The sequence below is a fragment of the Oryctolagus cuniculus genome, chromosome 10 (genome assembly GCF_051225735.1).
Source record: "Oryctolagus cuniculus isolate XC-2025 breed Fujian yellow rabbit chromosome 10, ASM5122573v1, whole genome shotgun sequence".
Taxonomy (NCBI): domain Eukaryota; kingdom Metazoa; phylum Chordata; class Mammalia; order Lagomorpha; family Leporidae; genus Oryctolagus; species Oryctolagus cuniculus.
Genome location: NC_142876.1, coordinates 88,534,632 through 88,555,431, shown reverse-complemented (window position 1 = coordinate 88,555,431; position 20,800 = coordinate 88,534,632). Strand labels below are relative to the sequence as shown.

The 20,800-nt window shown below is 41.6% G+C and overlaps 1 protein-coding gene across 14 annotated transcripts in view; it reads right to left on the bottom strand.

Moving 5' to 3' along the window:
• Positions 1 to 20,800, bottom strand: part of CADPS (calcium dependent secretion activator) — a 519,824-nt gene that overhangs the window by 241,620 nt on the left and 257,404 nt on the right. For all 14 annotated transcript variants that reach the window (XM_051851514.3, XM_051851515.3, XM_089305485.1 and 11 more), the window contains exon 6: positions 16,564 to 16,685. In XM_051851514.3, coding sequence (XP_051707474.1) covers positions 16,564 to 16,685 — 122 coding nt within the window. The remainder of the gene's footprint in view (positions 1 to 16,563; positions 16,686 to 20,800) is intronic.

Here is a 20,800-nt window from a genome sequence, read left to right as displayed (position 1 = left end):
GTAAGATCAAAGACCAACTTTCACATATTTGTACTCTGTTATTTTAAATTGCCTTGTCTGTTATCCATCCCATGACACTGCAGACATTAGAACGGCAGGATTCTGACGTTGCTCATTGCAATCTCCCCAGAACCTTCAAGACTCAGTATTTACCACATAGTAGCCACTCAGATGCATGAATGAAGTGAAGGAAATGAAATGACTCAACAGAAGATCCTGAGAATACCCATACCCCACATTGGAGGAGCTGAGTGCAAGTCTCAGCTCTGGTTCCTGACTTCAGCAATTGGGTCCCTACCTTCTACGTGAGAGACATGGATTAAGTTCCCAAATCCTGGCTTCAGCCCTGGCCAGCCCTGCCTGTCTGTTGTGGGCATTTGCAAAGTGAACAGGTGATGGGCGTTTTCTCTCTCCATTTGCCTGTCTCTATATCTCAAAGAAATACATTAAAATGATTTAAAAGGCACCTGTGAGATCAACACGTATCAGGCCATGGGATGAGTTTTGATCATAAATAACCCCAAGAGCTCAGCAAATACTTCTGGAGGCCACTATTTCTAGAGACCAGGATAGCTTTGAGATTTTTTTTTTAATTTTGTCTGGTTAGTCTTTAATACAGAAAAATGAGAAAGAGAGAGAAGGATTTTCTAGATCCCAAATCCTTATAACACTGGGCTCAATATAAAGTCACCCAGTTCTGCTCTTTGGGTAGAACTATGCTATATGATTTGATGCAGCAAGGAGAAAGACAAGACAATATGTGGCAGGGTAGAACTGGGACATCATCCCCAGGGACTCCTACCTCTAACCCTTTCCTAATAGTCCTAACTTAAGTAATGGTAGACAAAAGCTCGCTTGGTATTCCTTCTACCTCACCAGCAAATTTAGAGAAGAAAAAGAGTCCAAACAATGAGCTTTGCCTTAGTTGGATTACAGGACAGTATATTTGCTAAATGTCAAGATACCCTCAAATTCACATAGAGTTGAAATTGTTTTGCATCTAGAAATTCCTCAGTGTTCGTGTGTGTGCTTGTGTCATTAGCTGAGAAGGGACAGAAGTTTGTTGTTAAGAAGAATGCATATAATAGGATCACTTTGTTATTCTGTTGTTTTTTTTTTCCTGTCATTTGGGATATTTCAGAGCCATTTTCTGGTCTTTTAGACACTGAACACTCATTTGAGTGGCAAAATCCCCACCATAATTATCTTTATGGTCATGAGTCCTCCAAAGAAGTTCATTTTTTATAGTACTGGAAGTTTTAGTGAGAGCAGTTAGAGAAGAGAAAGAGATAAAGAAAAAAATCAAGCTGGAGGTATCACAATACCTGACTTCACAGCATACCACAAAGTCACACTGATTAAATCAGCTTGGTACTGGCATAACAACCTATACATAGATCAATAGAACAGAACAGAGAGCCTAGAAATTAATCCACATACATATAGGCAACTGAATTTTGACAGAAGTGTTCAGATTATACAGTGGAGTAAAGAAAATCTCTTCAACAAATGGTTCTGGCAAAGCTGGAAATACATATATACATATTTATATATAATACAGAATAATAAAATTAGATCCATACTGCTCACCATATATAAAAATCAATTCCATGATGGATCAAAGACCTAAATTTAAGACCTAAGACTACAAAGTTGCTGGAAGAAAACAGGGGAATGTCTCCAAGACATTGGAGTAGGGATTGACTTACTGGAAAAGAACCCCAAAGCACTGGCAACAAAAGCAAAACTAAACAAATGGGACTATATCAAACTGCGAAGCTTTTGCACTGCAAAGGAAATGATCAACAGAGTGAAGAGACATCCAACAGAATGGGAAAAATTTTGCAAATTACTTATTCAACAAGATTAATATCCCAATATATCTGCAACTCAAAAAACTCAACAACACAACACAACCAAACCAGTTAAGAAATGGGCAGAAGACTTCAATAGACAATTCTCAAAAGAAGGAAAACAAATAGTCGACCAATATATGAAAAAATGCTCAATATCACTAGCCATCAGGGAAATGCAAATCAAAATCACCATGAGATATCATCCCTCCTCTGTCAGAGGTTAAACCTCAAAATGGAGAGTAACAAATGCTGACGAGGATGTAGAGAAAGCAGAAGACATATACACTGTTGGTGGGAATATATATTAGTGCAGCCACTGTGGAAAACAGTGTGGATATTTCTTTGAAAAACTACAAATAGACCTACCATATGATCCAGCAATCCCACTACTAGGTATATATCCAAAAGACATGAACACGCTGTATCAAAAGTATACCTGCACCACTGTGTTCATGGTAGCACTGTTTACAATAGCCAAAATTTGGAACTAGCCAAGGTGTCCAGTATCAGCTGAATGGATAAGGAAAATGTGGTATATATACACACAATTGAATACTATTCAGCTATAGAAAAGAATGAAATTCTCCATTTGCAGCAAAATGTATGCAAATGAGGACATAATGTTGAATGAACTAACCTAGACACAGAAACACAAATACCACATGTTCTCCCTTAGATGTGGAAGCTAAATTAATAAAAAGAAAGAAGTGTTTGTGCGTATAGTATTAATGACCTGTGTATTACTTTAAAATGTATTGTATATGCATGAAATGGTCATTTTTTCATTCAGCTATTGCCTATTACTGGGGCCTTTCGGTTCTTATTTATTAAACTTCTTACTCAGTGAACTATTAAGCCTTTTTACTATAATATAAATTTAAAGTATGGTATCTCAAAAACTAAAAAAAGACATAAAGGGAGAAGAAAGGAGCCTGCAAGGAGAATAGGAAAGGGAGAGAGGGAGATAGGAAGGAGCAAGGGAATAGCATGCTCTTAGATTTGTACCTACAAACCACACTGAATCTGTTAAAAACTAATTAAAATTTAAAAACAGTAATTAAAATTTTAAAAGTTCGTTCCTTTTAAAAAAATATTTATTTATTTGAAAGGCAGAGAGACAGAGAGAGAAATTCTACCAACTGGTTTACTTCCCAAATGGCTACAACATCCAGGGACCCAGAACTCTGAACTCCATTCAGGTCTCCCACTTTTTTTTTACCCTTTACATGGGTAAAGGGACCCAAGTAGTTGAATCATCACCTGCTGTTTTGCCAGGTGCATTAGCAGGGAGCTGGATTGGAAGTCAAGCAGCCGAGACCTGAACCAGCACTCCAATACGGGGTGTCAGGGATGCGCTGGATTAACTGGCTGTGTCACACGCTGGCCTAGAGGTTTTTGAGCCCAACACACTGGCCTCTGGTTTTCTCATAGCTCTACATCACTTTTCACATAGGCTTAGATCTGAATAGATCCTGATTTACTGTCTGTCTTCAAATGTAAAGTTTAAGAAAATCAGATTGATAGATTTTTCCAAGAACAAGTGAAGACTCTATTCATAAATGAACACAATGCAAGGGAAACTAACACAGAATACCTTATTCAGAGATAAGGTGTTTTTTTTTTTTTTTTTTTTTTTTTGACAGGCAGAGTGGACAGTGAGAGAGAGAGAGAGAGAGAAAGGTCTTCCTTTGCTGTTGGTTCACCCTCCAATGGCCGCTGCAGCCGGCGCGCTTCAGCTGGCACACCGCATTGATCCGATGGCAGGAGCCAGGTACTTCTCCTGGTCTCCCATGGGGTGCAGGGCCCAAGCACTTGGGCCATCCTCCACTGCACTCCCTGGCCACAGCAGAGAGCTGGCCTGGAAGAGGGGCAACCGGGACAGAATTCGGCGCCTCGACCGGGTCTAGAACCCGGTGTGCTGGCGCCGCAAGGCAGAGGATTAGCCTAGTGAGCCGCGGTGCCGGCCGAGATAAGGTGTTCTTAATTTTTGTAGTTCACACCAGCTGGCATTGATGACCTGCGCTGTTTAGCTTTCTCACTCCAAGTCCACCAACAACAGTACTTAGGAAGAATAACATCTTTTACATTTATGCCAAATGCTTGCACATATTAAATCTGAATCTTTATCAACCAACTGATGATGTGAGCATCACTAGTCTCATTTTCTAAATGAGGAAAGTGAAATGCAGGGATTAGGAACTCGTTCAGTTTAATGTCAGTGGCAGGAGACCCAAACCAGGGGTTGTCTCATCCCCAAGCTTTAGCCCTTCTTCCTTCACTGAACCTTTATGGTCCACAGAATCACTGAAATGCTTCCACCAGATATCAGCTATTAAAGCTGGACTGAACAACTGCCCAGCCCCAAGCCCTCTGAGCTGGAAGCTGAGGTGTGGGGCAAGGGGTCTTAAATCCTTACCAAGGAGCCCAGGAAATTCAAAAGCAGATTCTAAACACAAAGCTCCAGAAGATTCCAAATATTCTGAGAGTTGGCATCAGCCAAGGGACTCAGTCTTGCCTGGAAGCCCCACTCTCACTGGCACCTTGTAGTGAGGTGAGCTATCTACCCTGGCACAGGTGGGCTGCTATCACATCAATGACAGGGGCCGACATTGTGGTGCAGCTGCTTAAGCCACAGTGTGTGATGACAGCATCCCATATGAGCACCAGTTTGAGTCTTGGCTGCTCCACTTTAATCCAGTTCCCTGCCGTTGTACCCAGGAAAGCAGTGGCAGATGGCCCAAGTGCTTGGGCCCCTGCTGCTCAAGTCCCAGACCTGGATGGAATTCCAGGTTCCTGCTTTTTATTTGGCCCTGCCCAATGCCACTGTGGCTATTTGGGGAGTGAATCAGCCAATGGAGATATCTCTCTGTATCTTCCTGTGTCTCTGTAACTCTGACTTCCAAATAAATAAATACATCTTTTATACGATAAACTTATAAGCACAGGAAGTATTATCTCAACTGTATTCTGTCCTCACCTGGACAGTGGTTCTGATACAGAAAGAAGCTGGAAGAACAGGCATGTGGAGTTACAGGCTGTTGGTTGTGACCCTGAGTGTGGACTCAAAGAAGACACTGCCATTGTGATTCCTCTTGCCTTTGAGAACCAACTCTTGCACTACTGAATCAATGACAGCCTCCCTAAGTGCATGTCTCCTTGCTCTGTAGAGCATCTTGGCAACAGGGCTCATTTGTCCTTGGACACATAGGGCCATTTGCTTTCCAAGTGTTTGAAACTATTCAGCCTGGGTTTGAGGCTTGTAGGATTTATGTCAATCTTTCTAACTTATCTGAGCCTTTTCTTTCTAGCTAATGAATGGATGGTGGTTACCTATTTCTTAACAGTTCTATGAGGGGTTTAGGGAGACCAGAGATCACAGTGGGTTCTTGGCTACTGCTATTATTTCCTCAGGGATTACAATATGCAGGTCATCAAACTCATCCCTTAACATAGGTCACATCACTCTTCAACAACCATCCCATGGGGCAGAGTGCGTTCTTGTCTCCTGCTTGAATTAAAGGAAACCAAGGCTCAATGAAGACAATTTACTTGACCAGGTTTATCCAGTAGGCAAGTGGTAAACCCAGGACTTTTTGATTCTTAGCCAAACGGTACCAGAAAGTTCAGTGCCTGACACCTAGTAGATTTCAAGAAATGGTAGGGGCAGTTATTACTGATCATGATTTCCATGAAGATGATGATTATTATCATTAGTGGCTTGCCTTCAAGGGCAGGGTCACCTCCAGCTCATTTTTGGGGACTCGCCCATATAGCACCTAACAGCACTGATGCATGAGTCAGTTGCACCTGCTGAGTGCAATAGGGAAACCTGAGCTGCTGTGAATGACAGCACATCCATTACCACTTAAGTACAGGCAGAAAACAACTGAACTTATGGAAAGGAAGTGAGACCTTTCAGATAGTTTCCCCAAGTGTCCAGAGATACCTAAAATATCCCCTTTCTGTTGTCTGATTTTAGAAGGGTAAGATAACAGAATGAGCTAAAAGCACGGGCTTCCGGCTCAGCTACTTACTCTGTACAACTCTGACGAAGTCATTTAACCTCTCTGGATCTCAGCATTTTCAACAGTAAAGTGATAATAACAGTAGTTACGTATCTCATAGATTTTTTTTAGGGCACTAAATAAGGCAATGAATATGAAATACTTACTAAACACCTCACCCACAGGAAATGTTGAATTCATGTTATTGATTACTATTTCAGACCCAGGGCACCTTTTCTCTCCTGTCCATTTCAAATAAGAATCCAATCATGTCTGTAATAGTCAACAGGACTACTATATGCCAAGAACTAATTTAAGCATTTAGTGTATACTAATTAAAACAGTTTTCACAAAAATTTGGAAACTAGGACACAAAAAGTTAAAAATAGATTCTCAAGATCACATAGCTGAGATGGGGACCCAGAGACATGGCTCCTGACTGTGTTCAAGTTCATGCCACCACAGTGCTTCTATGCACTGAGGGCTCTAATGTGAACTTCTCATGTTCCTGCATCATTACAGGTCACTAACTATACAACATTCCTTCCTGAAGAACAAATAGCAAATACAGCTGTTTTCCACCCTAGGCGAGAAAAGTATCAGATAGGGTTTCCACTAAACACTGACTGACAACCAGTTAAGTTCTTAGATTATTCAGCATTAGGCACAATGGTAGCTAATCTTTCCAGGCAAGGCATTAAAGAAGCTGAATCAGAAAGAAAATGGATTACAGTCACATTGTCCTAAAGAGTTATTTGAAAAAGCACATTCTTGTTTCATATCTACCCAAGATTGGACTGTTAATGGAATTTGAGTTTCCACGGATTTTTCACATTTGCATGATGCATGAACGTCTAACTGCCAAGCTTGAGCCACCACTTGATCACCCATTTATGGTTCTCCTACCAACTTGAGAAATTTGGCCAACTTGGAGTTAGCTGCAATTCCCGAAAACTCTGCCTTACATTCTGTCATTACAGCATCCCTCTGGTCCAGTTGGATGCAAGAATTACAAGACTGCTGGGGTAGAAAAGATGAATGATACCACTAATGAGGACCTGGTGACGCTGCAGATTTTGGTGGTTTCTATGAGACATGTTAGCAAAGTCACAATGGAGTTGGGAGGGGGACTCAGCATTTCCTCTCTAAAGCTTGTTCCTCTGCACCTTAATTCCTGTTCCTGTGTGCTGTTTCATCAGCCAGCCTACCTTCCCCCAGCAACTCACGAGCAAGGACATACTGGTCTTAGATAAAAACTGTGGGTTTCAAAACCAAGCTTTATGGTCCGAGAGGCAGGGCAATCTTTGAGCATCCAGAACAATGACTACAATTTTATTCTATCCAATGCACACATCTTCTGGGAGCCTGGCAAAATTTGATTTCTGTGTCAGTGTTGGCTTTTTAACATGTATGATTTAATTAATTCTCAAAGAAACTAGAGGTTTTTTTTCAGAAACAACAATAATAACAACAGAAAATAAGTGAAGTGGTATTTGAGTTTCCATTATATAATAACTCCATATAGATGTCTGCTGGGCTGTGAACTTGACAATGCAGATTTAAGAAAGATGGACAGATTTTCCATATAGTAGGGTCCAGGAAAATGTATCACTCCTTGGCCCAAGAATTTAAAGTTGTAGAACCCCTTATCTGCATGGCTATACATGTGTACCATTCCCTTCTCTAATATCTGGAAAAGAATATGTACTTAATAAAATTTGGTCACCAAGGCACCTGTGGTTTTAAGATTACTCTAGTCTTTGAAGAAGCTTCAGGTTTCAAGATGGAAATCCAATCATACTCTCCTTGGCATCAAAATCCTGCGATGTCTTCCTCCAGCATCTTGGAATCAAGTCCAAAGCCTCTGCACCTGCTGTTCCCTCTGCTTGGGGTGCTTTTCCCCTGGCTCTTCCTACTGCTCTTCCTTGCTCATCCTGCAGGTATCAAGTCAAGTGTAGCTCATATCTCTTTACTTTCTTCCAGAGTAGCCTGTTCATTCCTTCCAGAGCACAAATTATAATCTGTCATTATTTTGCCTATTTATTTATTCATTTGTTTTTTTACTCATGTCCTTGAAGACAATGCTCCCTCCAAAAGGCCAGGGCTTGATCAATGAGAGGTACTGAAAAGTTCATCAAGAACGCATATCGTGAAAAAACCCTGCATGGGTTGCACGGGTTCTTTTGCATCAAAATAGACTTACCTGTTGATTCCATTTTCCATGAACTTTTTGAAGTACCCTTTTATGTTTCTCACTACCAAAACCCCACGATTATTTGGAAACCAGGAAAGCATTCCATGGATACTTGTGGCAGGAATGAAGTTGTCAACTCTTTCATATCTTTCTCTTTTATCTACATTTCAAAGGAACCATTCAGGAAAGATATTCTGCTTCCACTGAAACCAATCCAAAGCTCAGTGCACAGAAAACACGTTTGGAGATATCATTAAGATGAAAGACAGGCAAGCAAATGGAAAAGTGACTTCCTTTTCTGATTTTGTAATTGACTTAATACGGGGCGGGGTTAGGGGGCGATCTAAAAAAAATCAATTTTTATGAGTAATTCGAGCATGGTAAGTGTGACCCCTCTTGCATTGTACCATTAGGATAAATTGATAACTCACAGAACAAAAATGTTATAGAAAGTCATTGTATTTTTTTGTCTTTTGTTTTAATATAGTCTCATCGGAGGAGGCACCACTGAAGAATGCTAGGGCTATGGCAAGATTTCTCAGGGCATTTAATTGTCTCATTCCCTTGAAAAATGGCAGGAAACCATTTGACTGTGTTTTCTAATTCCCGGCAATAAGGAAATCCATAGTCATGAAGCATATGGCTTGTCAGGGAGTAATGAACTTGTTAAGTAATCAAATACCAAGTAGCATCTTCAATTTCAATTCAGAAGCACGTATTTTCAGATAAGTAAGCACAATACAGGTTTCTTTCTTTCTTTCTCTCTCTCTCTGACAGATAGAGTTAGACAGTGAGAGAGAGAGAGGGACAGAGAAAGGTCTTCCTTTTGTTGGTTCACTCCCCAAATGGCTGCAGGAGCTACGCCAATCTGAAGCCAGGAGCCAGCTGCTTCCTCCTGGTCTCCCATGCGGGTGCAGGGCCCAAGCACTTGAGCCATCCTCCACTGCCCTCCCGGGCCACAGCAGAGAGCTGGACTGGAAGAGGAGCAACCAGGACTAGAACCTGGTGCCCATGTGGGATGCCGGTGCCACAGGAGGAGGATTAACCAAGTGAGCCACAGCACCGGGCCCCAATATAGGTTTCTAATTCAAACTTTCTTTTCAGCAAAATTATTAAGTGTTCTGATACTTAATCCTCAGGGCACACTTTTTAAAGAGGCTAACGTTCACTGTATAAAACTACCAAGACAATGATTCTGGAGTGTACCTTTTACTCAGGGAATCTGTTAGGTTTCTTTCCATCAGTTTTTCCCAATTGAAGTAATTTGTACAGCATTTTCCCAATCTTTGCCATGACTACGCACTAACACAAGATCATTTCATGATTACGTTTTATCATATCTACATACCACCTGTGCTATTATTCACTTAATGCATTTCATTTAAATTAATTCAGTTTTTAAAGGTTAATATGTTTCTTTTAAAAGGAACACTTATGTCAATGCTGCAAAAGACAAAGCTGTACCTCCAGTCTGGCCTGGAAGGTAAACACAGTATCTAAAAGATGCTATTAAATCCTCCCTGGATGCTGCTGCCCACAGAAGGCCCTGAGCACACAGTCCATGGAGGTGTTAAAGATCTACTAGCACCAGATCAAAATGTGCTCCTTGACTCCATCAGAAAATTGAAAAATGCATGGAAAAGGAGAAGGTTCCTTTTCACCCGATTTGATGTTACTCAACACTGTTTCTCAGTAATAGTTAACACCAACTCTTAACAGCAGAGATCAGAGAGCCACCCTTTGGAAAACAATGCTTTCTGGCAAGAATAGCCTTTCTGTGCTTTTTTTTTTTTTCCAAAAAGTGGACAACTATACTCATGCTTTTAGATCCACAGAAGAACTTCCCTTCTCAATCCTACTGTCTTTCAAAGATTCCTCACCCTAAGAACAGGATTTTTCTTCCTGCTGCCTTCGCAGCTCATTCATTTCCCACCAGAAACAGAAACCAATTGTTGCATTTGGAAGCAATATTTTAAATCAATACATGAGGTGAGAGTTTGTCAGGCATGGAAAGCCAAGACACCGTGGCAAAAAATGACCTAAATGAAAGATCTCTGTGAGTGAGATCCCGGTGGAAAGAACAGGCCATCAAAGAAGGAGGTACCTTTCTCTGAAGGGAGGAGAGAACTTCTACTTTGATTATGGCCTTGTCTAAATAATGTCAGAGTTTGTGGACTCAAGAGGCTTCCATAGCCTTGTCAGCTCATGACAAGAGCCTCGGGTGATCACTGACCTCATAAATAAGAGTGTAAATTGTTAAATCAACAACGGGAGTCAGTGTGTACTTGCTCCCCATGTAGGACCTCTGTCCTTAATGTGTTGTACTATGCGAATTAATGGTAAAACTAGTTTTAAGACAGTACTTTATACTTTGTGTGTCTGTGTGCATGCAAACTGTTGAAATCTTTACTTAGTATAGAATTGATCTTCTGTATATAAAGATAATTTAAATGAATCTTAATGAAGAATGAGATGGGAGAGGGAGTAGGAGGTGGCATGGTTTGTGCATGGCAGGGTGGTTATAGGGGGAAAACCACTATAAACCAAAAGTTGTACTTATGCAATTTATATTTATTCAATAAAAGTTTTCTAAAACAATCAAAACATGAGGATGTCATGGGAATTTTTCATCATATATTCTCCTGCTTTTCCATGTTAAAAATTTGGAATAGGAAGACAACAGAGTTGAGAGGATTTATGGTTGACAGATAGATGTTTGAAAATAACCAGCTTTTCTTAATACATGCTAAATTGATCTTCTGTATATAAAGATAATTGAAAATGAATCTTGATGTGATGGAAGGAGAGAGGGAACGGGAGAGGGGAGGGTTGCGGGTGGGAGGGAAGTTATGGGGGGGGAAAGCCATTGTAATCCATAAGCTGTACTTTGGAAATTTATATTCATTAAATAAAAGTTAAAAAAAAGAAAAGAACCCACATGTAGCTAAGAGATTGATAAAATGAAGGACGGGCAGGGGGTTCACCATTGAGCTGAAAGTATAAAATAGTGGCCTACCTGCCACACACCATATTTGTTCCACACCATGATCTGTATTAAAGTCATGGACATAGCATTCTTATATTATGCATCTGATCGATCCAATAGAACCAGGCTGGGCAGGGCTCTGTGTGCACAGGGAGGCAGCACTGATAAAAGAGTGATGGAGAGCTCAGAATCTCCATGACAATGATTAGAAACTGAACCCAGCTTTCCCCCAAGGATGTCAACAGGTTTTAGTTGAAACAACGTTGAAGAGAATCATAGATAACCAAAGTTAACCAAAGTTAAACTGCTGGGATTTTTCAAAGCCTGTAAAATGCCACTGTGAATAACTCAGCAAGTTATAAGTTAACACTGTGGATAACTGAGAAAGAAATGCAATGTTTCACATTTATCAATCTCACCTGACCATGAAGCTACTCTTCCTGCCCTTGTGGTCTTGGTATATCCTACACATCAGAGTTTCAAAGATTACACTCTCACACAAACAGAGTTATGTAATGGACTCCTGGATGTGTGGCTGTACTTAAAAAAATACATGAAAGCCAAATTTCTCATAGAGATGACAGAGCAAGAAGTTATGGTTCCAGCTAGTTGTTATAATTCTTACTAGCAGCAACAATGAATTCAGGAGCAATCAGCAAAGCAGGTTTGGATGGACTTCTGATTTCAGATTATATGATGATACTTCATGAACTTCATGAAAAATACTGAGTTAAAAGCTGCTTATTTTTGTGCCAAAAATTTTAAAATCTATTTATTTTTTCCTGGTATGAATTTTTCCATAAACTCTTTGAAGATTTTTTGTGTGCATGATTTTAAAATTTTTGGCATCAAAATAAACTTATCTTGTAATTTCACTTTCCATGGACTTTTTGAGATACCCTCCAATAAAGTGTGGAGATCTGGTGGCTGTAAGAATAGTCAAAACCATGATCCAGATCATACACAGGATTGGAAAAAGGCCAAATCATCAGAGGATAAAATTGAGTTATTAGAACAAAATAATCTCCCAAAGCATAACTTTTTGGGAGAATCAAAATCAAGTAAGAGAGACGAAAGCTGGAGATCACTAACAGGAGACAAAGGAGAAGGAATACAGGCTTCAAAGAGAGGAAATGAAGAGGAGTCCAGGTATTTCAAAACTAGTGAGGCGGGAAGAAAAACAGACTAGGGTGACAGGCTCATTCATCCCACCAGGTAAACTCAGAAGCAGAGGAAAGCAGCCAGACCTGCACTGTGGAAAAGAATACTTTAACAAGTGTTGGGCAAGGAATTGTGGATTTAGGCGCCAGCATTGTAGCCTATCTGGTTAGGCCACTGGTGACACCCCATATGGGTGCTGGTTCAAGTCCACTTCTGATCCAGCTCCCTGCCAATGGGCCTGGGAAAGCAGTGCAAGATGGCCCAGGTTCTTGGTCATCTATGTGGGACACCTGGAAGAAGCTGCTGGCTTCGGCCTGGCCCTGGCCTAGCTGTTGTGGCCATTTGAGGAGTGAACCAAAGGATGGAAGATCAGTCTCTCCCCTTCTTTCTCTCTGTGTAAGTCTGACTTTCAGATAAATAACTAAATCTTTAAAACAAAAAGAAAGGATCAAAGAACAGACAAGAAGAAACTTGAATGGTGTCAGGATTGAAACTCCAGACCTCTCTCTCTGGGATACCACATATATGGCAAATACAGGGCACTTATATGCCTTCATGGCAGGCCTTGCAAGTTGATCATGGCACTATTTCCCTCCACATACACATTTTGTTTCAGAGCCCTTCTTAATCCATCACTCTAGGGAGCCAATACTGACTGATTTGATTTGATCCTGGTCATAAAATCTGCAATCTTAATATATTAAAAAACAAATCAATGAGCACTCTGTGGAATTTCAGTAATATCCACTCCTTGCCTAAAGAGGGTTCCAGAAATGTCTATTTCCAGCTGGAAAAGCAAAATGTTTCAGTGTGAGATGTTTATACATAAGGACATCATAATGTACCTGTATGGATATGAATGCATGGACATGAGTATATGAATATGGATGTAGCATGTATATAATACATGACTATGAATATGGATAATAGCATTATGTGAAACACGAGCATTTCAAGTAGGTAAATCCAAGCATCCTATATTTATTTATAACGTGAAATTCTTTGGAACCTTCACAGGGACCCAAAAATCAATTCATCATTTGTCTTGGCAACTGAAACTGTTACACTCAATGAAATATTACGAATTACATTTTGAGTCAAAATAACAACAGTCTGTTAGAATATTCAGAACTTTCACCTTCCTTCATTAGCTTATGAAACCATATTGGGCCCGAGACCTTAAAAGGTTGGCAAAAACATCAAATAGGTTTCTGTTCCCGCAAGCATCACACGTTTTAACTAGTGGAGCATAACATAAGAGTGCTGATAATGATCAGGCCATCTGAGGAAACACTGGGTATCTCATCAATGGCAGTGGAAAAAGAAACTGCATTCATTGTCAGTTTGCAGGCCAGTTTTAAAAACAGGAGGGCAGGTGCTATGTGATGAGTGGCACTGGTCTCCATTTCCTCTTGCACACAATCATTAATGTCACCCGGCTTCTGAGACTCTCCGGCTTTTGCCTATTCATGCAGAGAACCACTTGAAGGCATACAATGCCCTCAGCCTTTCTCTAGCCGGGGAAACATCCAGTGCTTTCTTTGAACTATTTTGTTTAAACATCCTGGTAAGTTATTCATGTCCTGCCAAACAGCTCGTAGCGCTCTGGGGGAGGAGAGGCAGGGAGCTGCTGTTCGGAGTTACCCTTTGGATGACTCTCTGATAAATGAACACAACAAAAACAGATGCTTATTAGGCTATGCTGGTTAACAAGGTAGAAAGGAAGGGAGAGAGGCAGTGGGCAGAGAGGCAAGTGAGCAGTGATTTCTTAAGAAATCTTTGAGGCCTGAGAGTCTATTGACCCAAATGCGTGGACATTTGTGGCTCCTGCAGACCACGGCCACAGGATCCTAACAAGCCCCCTGCATGCACTCTGGTCCCACCACTGCAGCCAGAGTGGTCTTTGCCAAACACAAACCTCACCATGTCACATCGTGTTTTCCCACCTTGTAGTCTCATGTGGCTTCATGGCACGGCCCTTGCCTTCCCCTCCAGAAGCCTGGGACAGCCACTGTTCTCCAGGCTCCAGCTGCTCTGGCCTCTTGAGTTCTTCTGTGTCACAGGACCTTGGCTGACCTCTGGACTCCTGTGCAAGCTGTGCACTCTGCCTGGAACACTCTCCGTGCCAACCCCATTCCTCAACTTCTACAGAATTAACTCAAAGGCTCATGTGTTCTTTTTTTTTTTTTTTAATCTTTTATTTAATGAATATAAATTTCCAAAGTACGACTCATGGGTTACAATGGCTTCCCCCCCCATACCGTCCCTCCCACCCACAACCCTCCCCTTTCCCACTCCCTCTCCCCTTCCATTCACATCAAGATTCATTTTCGATTATCTTAATATACAGAAGATCAGCTTAGTATACCTTAAGTAAGGATTTCAACAGTTTGCTCCCCACACAGGAACATAAAGTGAAAAATAATAGATGATTTTTTTTAAATGATGATGAAATCAGATCAGACCTATTGTCATGTTTAATCCCAGTGAGAGTCAAGTTGGGAATTGATAATTTCTTTTCTTTTTTTTTTTTTTTTACAGAAGATCAGTTTAGTGTACATTAAGTAAAGATTTCAATCGTTTGCACCCTCATAGAAACACAAAGTGAAATATACTGTTTGAGTACTCGTTATAGCATTAAGCCTCAGTGTACAGCACATTAAGGACAGAGATCCTACATGAGGAGTAAGTGCACAGTGACTCCTGTTGTTGACTTTACAAATTGACACTCCTGTTTATGGCATCAGTAATCTCCCTATGCACCAGTCATGAGTTTCCAAGGCTATGGAAGCCCCTTGAGTTCTCCGACTCTTATCTTGTTTAGACACGGTCATAGTCAAAGTGGAGGTTCTCTCCTCCCTTCAGAGAAAGGCACCTCCCTCTTTGAAGACCTGTTCTTTCCACTGGGATCTCACTCACAGAGATCTTTTTGCCAGAGTGTCTTGGCTTTCCATGCCTGAAATACTCTCATGGGCTTTTCAGCCAGATCCGAGTGAAAGGCTCATGTGTTCTAAGGGAGGTCTATTCGGACTCTGCCTCTACCAGGTGGTTCAGGCGCCCCATTATCTCCTCTCCCAGAACTCTTTCTCTGCACTGACAACTACAGTTGTCCCTCAGCATCTACAAGCAATTAGTTTCAGGATCTTCCCGACTATCCCAAAATATGAAGATGCTCAAGCTCCTTCTGTACAACAGTGTGGCATTTGCATAGAACCTGCCTATCTCTACATTACTTATTTTTTCTAAAAAAATTTTTATTTGACAGGCAGAGTTATAGACAGTGAGAGAGAGAGAGAAACAGAGAGAAAGGTCTTCCTTCCGTTAGTTCACTCTCCAAATGGCCGCTACGGCTGGTTCTGCACTGATCTGAAGCCAGGAGCCAAGTGCTTCTTCCTGGTTTCCTATTTGGATGCAGGGGCCCAAGTGCTTGGGCCATCCTCCACTGCACTCCCGGGCCACAGCAGAGAGCTGGACTGGAAGAGGAGCAACCGGGACTAGAAACCAGCACCCATATGGGTGAGAGCGCCGCAGGTGGAGGATTAACCAAGTGAGCCATGGCGCCAACCCTTCTACATTACTTATAATAATACTTTATGCAATGTAAATGCTGTGAAAATAGTTGCTATATATCATTTTTAAAGGAAGAATGACAAGGAAAAATGTTTGCACATGATCAGGACAGACACAAATTGTTCTCCCAAAATATGTTCTATCTATGTTGGACTGAATGTGTGTATATGGAACCCACAGATATGGACAATCAATTCCATGTACAATTGTAGACTTGTGTGATTGTTTCTCTGATGCCCACACCAACCTGTAAGCTCTAGGGAGCTACACCAGGGACTGTCTTTTCCACTGTGCAACTATACTTTGTACACACACCCAGGGAACATTTGCCGACACTGTGTTAACTTCATGAATTAATGTATTGTGTTCAACATAGCATACAGCTTTGTCAATACAGTTAGAACTGTACTGACAAGCAGATAAAGACTTGAAAAAGGCTTCTTTTACTATAAAAGAGCTACTACTGAGAAAATGCAGTAAGATAAATTTTTATCAAGCTTTCATGCACATCACATTAACATGCAGGAGGTATGACTTTCCTTGAGGTGAATACCTAAACCTGCAGAAACAACACTGTCTCTTTAATTTCCTTCTGTTCTGTGATTTGATGGAACTGGAATCTTTGTTACAGCTGCCAAATAAAAACATATTAAAATCATCATGCTCGAAAAAGCCGCAAAGTCATTACGTTCCAGGACCTTCTCAGGGAAAGCATGCTCTACTTTAGAGTTGGCCACAATGAGACCCACAGCAATAAGCCTCTGGAAGTGGAACACGGACAAGCAAACTCACGTGGGTTTGGAAGCCTCGGCCTGGTCAGTCTGTAGTTTCTCTCCTCCCTCCACCTCCATTGTGCAGTACACGATGCGATTTGGGGCCAAAGACTTCAGTCCCTGGACTTCCATGATCACCACCTGGAAATAGAACACACAGAATGGAGTCAGTGCCAATGCCCATGGGTGACACCACCCCAGAGAAATTAGACAACAAGAAGGCACAGAGAAAGTCAATTGCTGTGAGATGTCATACATCAGTTCTCCACCAGTCCTGCTGGGAGCAGTCTAGCACGGAGGTGCAATTCCTCATAGTGTAGCTAATTGCCTCCCAGATGGAAAGACATGGATGGATAACTAAGGTGCTTGCAGGCCACACAGGTCATGTGAAATAGGCTATTCTTTCTGCATCCAATACATAGTTTCATTTCTACCAAGAAATAGATTTTCATCTTTTTTCTTTTCTTTTTTGAAAAGACTTATTTGAATGGCAGAGTTTACGGGTGGGCGGGGGGGAGGGAGAGGGAGAGGGAGAGAACTTGCATCCACTGGTTCACTCCCCAAATGGCTGCAATGGCTGGAACTGGGCTAGTCCCAAACCAGGAGCTGCATCTGGGTCTCCCACATGGATACAGGGGCCCAATCCTCCTGGAAATGGGTCATCTTCTACTTCTTAACCAGGTGTATTGGCAGAGAGCTTGACTGGAAGTGGAACAGCAGGATCCTGAACCAGTGCCAATATGGGATGTTGGCACCATAGGCAGTAGCTTTACCTGCTACACTACAATGCAGGCCCCATCATCTATTTTCTTTCTTTCTTTCTTTTTTTTTTTTTTTTTTTGATAGGCAGAGTGGACAGAGAGAGAGAGACAGAGAGAAAGGTCTTCCTTTACCATTAGTTCACCCTCCAATGGCTGCTGCAGCCGGCGTGCTGCGACTGACGCACCGTGCTGATCCGAAGCCAGGAGCCAGGTGCTTCTGGTCTCCCATGCAGGTGCAGGGCCCAAGCACTTGGGCCATCCTCCACTGAACTCCCGGGCCACAGCAGAGAGCTGGACTGGAAGAGGAGCAACCGGGACAGAATCTGGCACCCCCACCGGGACTAGAACCTGGTGTGCTGGTGCCGCAAGGCGGAGGATTAGCCTATTGAGCGCTGGCCCTCATCATCCATTTTCTTTAAAGATAGTACAGTTTTTGATTTTCCACTTCAAATGAAGAGACACTGAACTCGTGATTCTTTATTCAAGATAAAGTGCAAGTACCCTTATGTGATAGGGAGTGGTAGAGACTGTGACAAACTTAAAAGCCCTTGTTCTTTCTCAAGAGAAGCTGCTGTTTGCAGATGATAGTTGTGTTATCTTTCTCCCATTAAGAGTTGGCAGATATTCCAATTTTTCCTACCAGAAAGTGGTAATTTGATTGGGATCCAGAGTCAGAAATCTGATTAAAAATTCTGACAATAATCCAGAGAGGGAGGAATGAAATATGCAAACTATGTGCAGGGTGGCATTGAACCCAAACAAAAATGTGTCAACAGTTGTCTGGTCTCTGCTCTACATTAAAGAAAAGGCTGGTGTTACGATGTACCACAAAGCACTATATACAATTTTTAGCACTTCCCAACATTACCCCAAACCCCATGAAATAACCTGATATACTGATACTTAGTGATATGTCTTGAGGAGGTTGAGAGAAAAAAGACAGAGAAGCACAGAGCAGATTGGGGGGGGGGGGTTGAGGGAAAGAGAGAGAGAGAGAGAGAAAGAGAAAGAGTGAGGAGGAGGTGGAGGAAGAAAAGGGAAGAAAAAGAAAAAGAGACATCAATTTAAGAATACAAAACAAGCAACTTATTTCAGAGACCTACAGTGAGTGACACATAGGGGAAATCATTCAACTGTACTTCAAGAAAGCTAACAGCATCATGCAAGGAAAACAATTTGAATGGGCAAGAAATGTGTATTTCCTCAGTGAAGATTGACTCAATGAAGTATAATAGGGATCCTCAAGTCACACTTTTGATGTTTAAAAACCAACTGGTTCTCGGGGCCAGTGCTATGGTGCAGTAGGTTACTTCTCCACCTCTGGAGCCAGCATCCCATATGTACGCTCGTTCTAGTCCTGGCTGCTCCTCTTCTGATCCAGCTCTTTGCTGTGGCCTGAGAAAGCAGTACAAGATGGTCCAAGCACTTGGGCCCCTGCACCTGCACAGGAGATTTGGAAGAAGCTCCTGGTTTCTGTCTTTGGATCGGCCAAACTCTTTCTTTGTGGCCATTTGGGAAGTGAACCAGCAGATGGAAGACCTTTCTCTCTGTCTCTCCCTCTGTCTATAACTCTACATCTCACATAAATAAATAAAACCTTTAAAACAAAAATAAAAACCAACTGATTCTCAGGGTAAGTGTGAACTAGAATCTCTTACAGGGCTTGTTGGACAAGAAGCGGCTGGACTCCAGTCCCACAGTTTCTGATCAGTAGATCTTGGGTGGAGCCCTGGACTTTGTATATCAAACGATTTCCCTGGTGATGCTGATGCGGCTGACCCAGGAACCATGCAACTCATGGGATGTTGGACACATGCGCTAGTGTTTAAATCCCTCCATTTTTCTTTCAAACCCTCAGGGATTCAATTTTCTTTAGGTAGCTGGCAATCAATATGCATATTCTGTGGCTGTTGTGTGAGGCTGAAAAGTGAGGGGTTGTCCTTTCACTGACAGCTTTTACACTAGGAAAAGCCATGGAAGTGGAAAGAAATGGAAGGAGCCATGGACATAGCACAATTTTTGGAATGTAAAAGATCTGACCACCAGTCCTGATTGTACATCTTCATAGCTGTGGAATGGTCTGCAGGTTTCTTAACCCCCCTGAAACCGTTTTCACATCTGCAGTTATCTCAAAAGACTGTTGTGAGGACTCACTGAGTTAATGACAGTAAAACACCTGGCCCACAGAGGCATTCTACAGATCCTGTTGCTGTCAATCACAGTTGCGCCTGCTCAAGGCCTTGTCACTCAGATCCTGGACTCCAGTTCCCTTGCTGCAAAGTTAACCAGTCTCTGGTGTCCCTTCCAACCATGCAACTGTCATCACACCAAACCCTCCCATGGCTTGTACCAACCTGCAAGCTGAAATCTCAGTCTGCTATGATGACAATTCTCTCTCCACCTTCCCCACTCTCTTTGCCTCTCCCTCTCAAGGCCCAAACACATTCACAAATAGATGTGTAATAGTGTTACTGCCAGCTTTACTATGATGTGCAATTTAGTGTTTTAATTAAACAGGATTTGGGAGCCCTAGGGCATTTCATTCCGTACTTGTATTTACAAGCCAAAGTCCTCTGAATCATGTACACATAAGACCATTGTGGGGCCTCGTCTACCGATATTTCAGATAATCAGTGGTATAATACCTAACAAGCAATCAAGAATTAGAACATTACATATTTAAAAGCTACATGAAAATCAATAAACCATTTCCCCTCCTTTCTGCAGAAAGACAAGAGGCAGTTGAAAATACATTGTCACCTCTAATTAGCAATAATCAAATTCAAAGACACCTGAGAAAAAGTGCTCAGTACCTTAGTTGGCAGCATTAAAAAAAGAGAAGGATTCTGTGAAATTACACTGATGATTTTTTTCACACCCCAAGGTCTCTAAATTTAATTGCACGCTGCCTTTTTTTTTTTTTTTTGACTGTAGAATACATGAGTATCTCAATTCTGAACTGAGCACAGAAAAACAAATTACCTGGACTTAATTCATAGCAATCCTTAATGATGTTCCAGAAAATTAATTTAGTCTTTACCCATTCTAATTAAATGTGCAGAAATGTGACCTATTCTCTTGGTCTCCCCTAATCCTGGGTCAGCATAAAAGCCTTGTGGATTTTGAACTTTAATAACTTATGAGTGGTTCATAAATTCTGGAGTACATAGTAAATATCTGGGTCACTTATGCACACAATTCAGGGCTATATTTCTGACAATTTTGCAGACATGTATTTTACATGTCACATAACTAGCCCAGTTCAGTTGCACAAGTCAGCTGTGTTTAGCACATTTATCAAGCTGTTTGACCATCATGATCAATCAGCTTGAGCGATTTTTATCTTTGCCAGTAAGACCCCTGATGCCCATTTCTGTCTCATGCCCTGCAACACTAATCTACTTCCTATTTCTGTGGATTTGCCTTCACAACCTTTCTAATCAACAAAATTATACAGGAGATAGTCTCTTGTGTCTGCCTCCTTTCACAAGCATA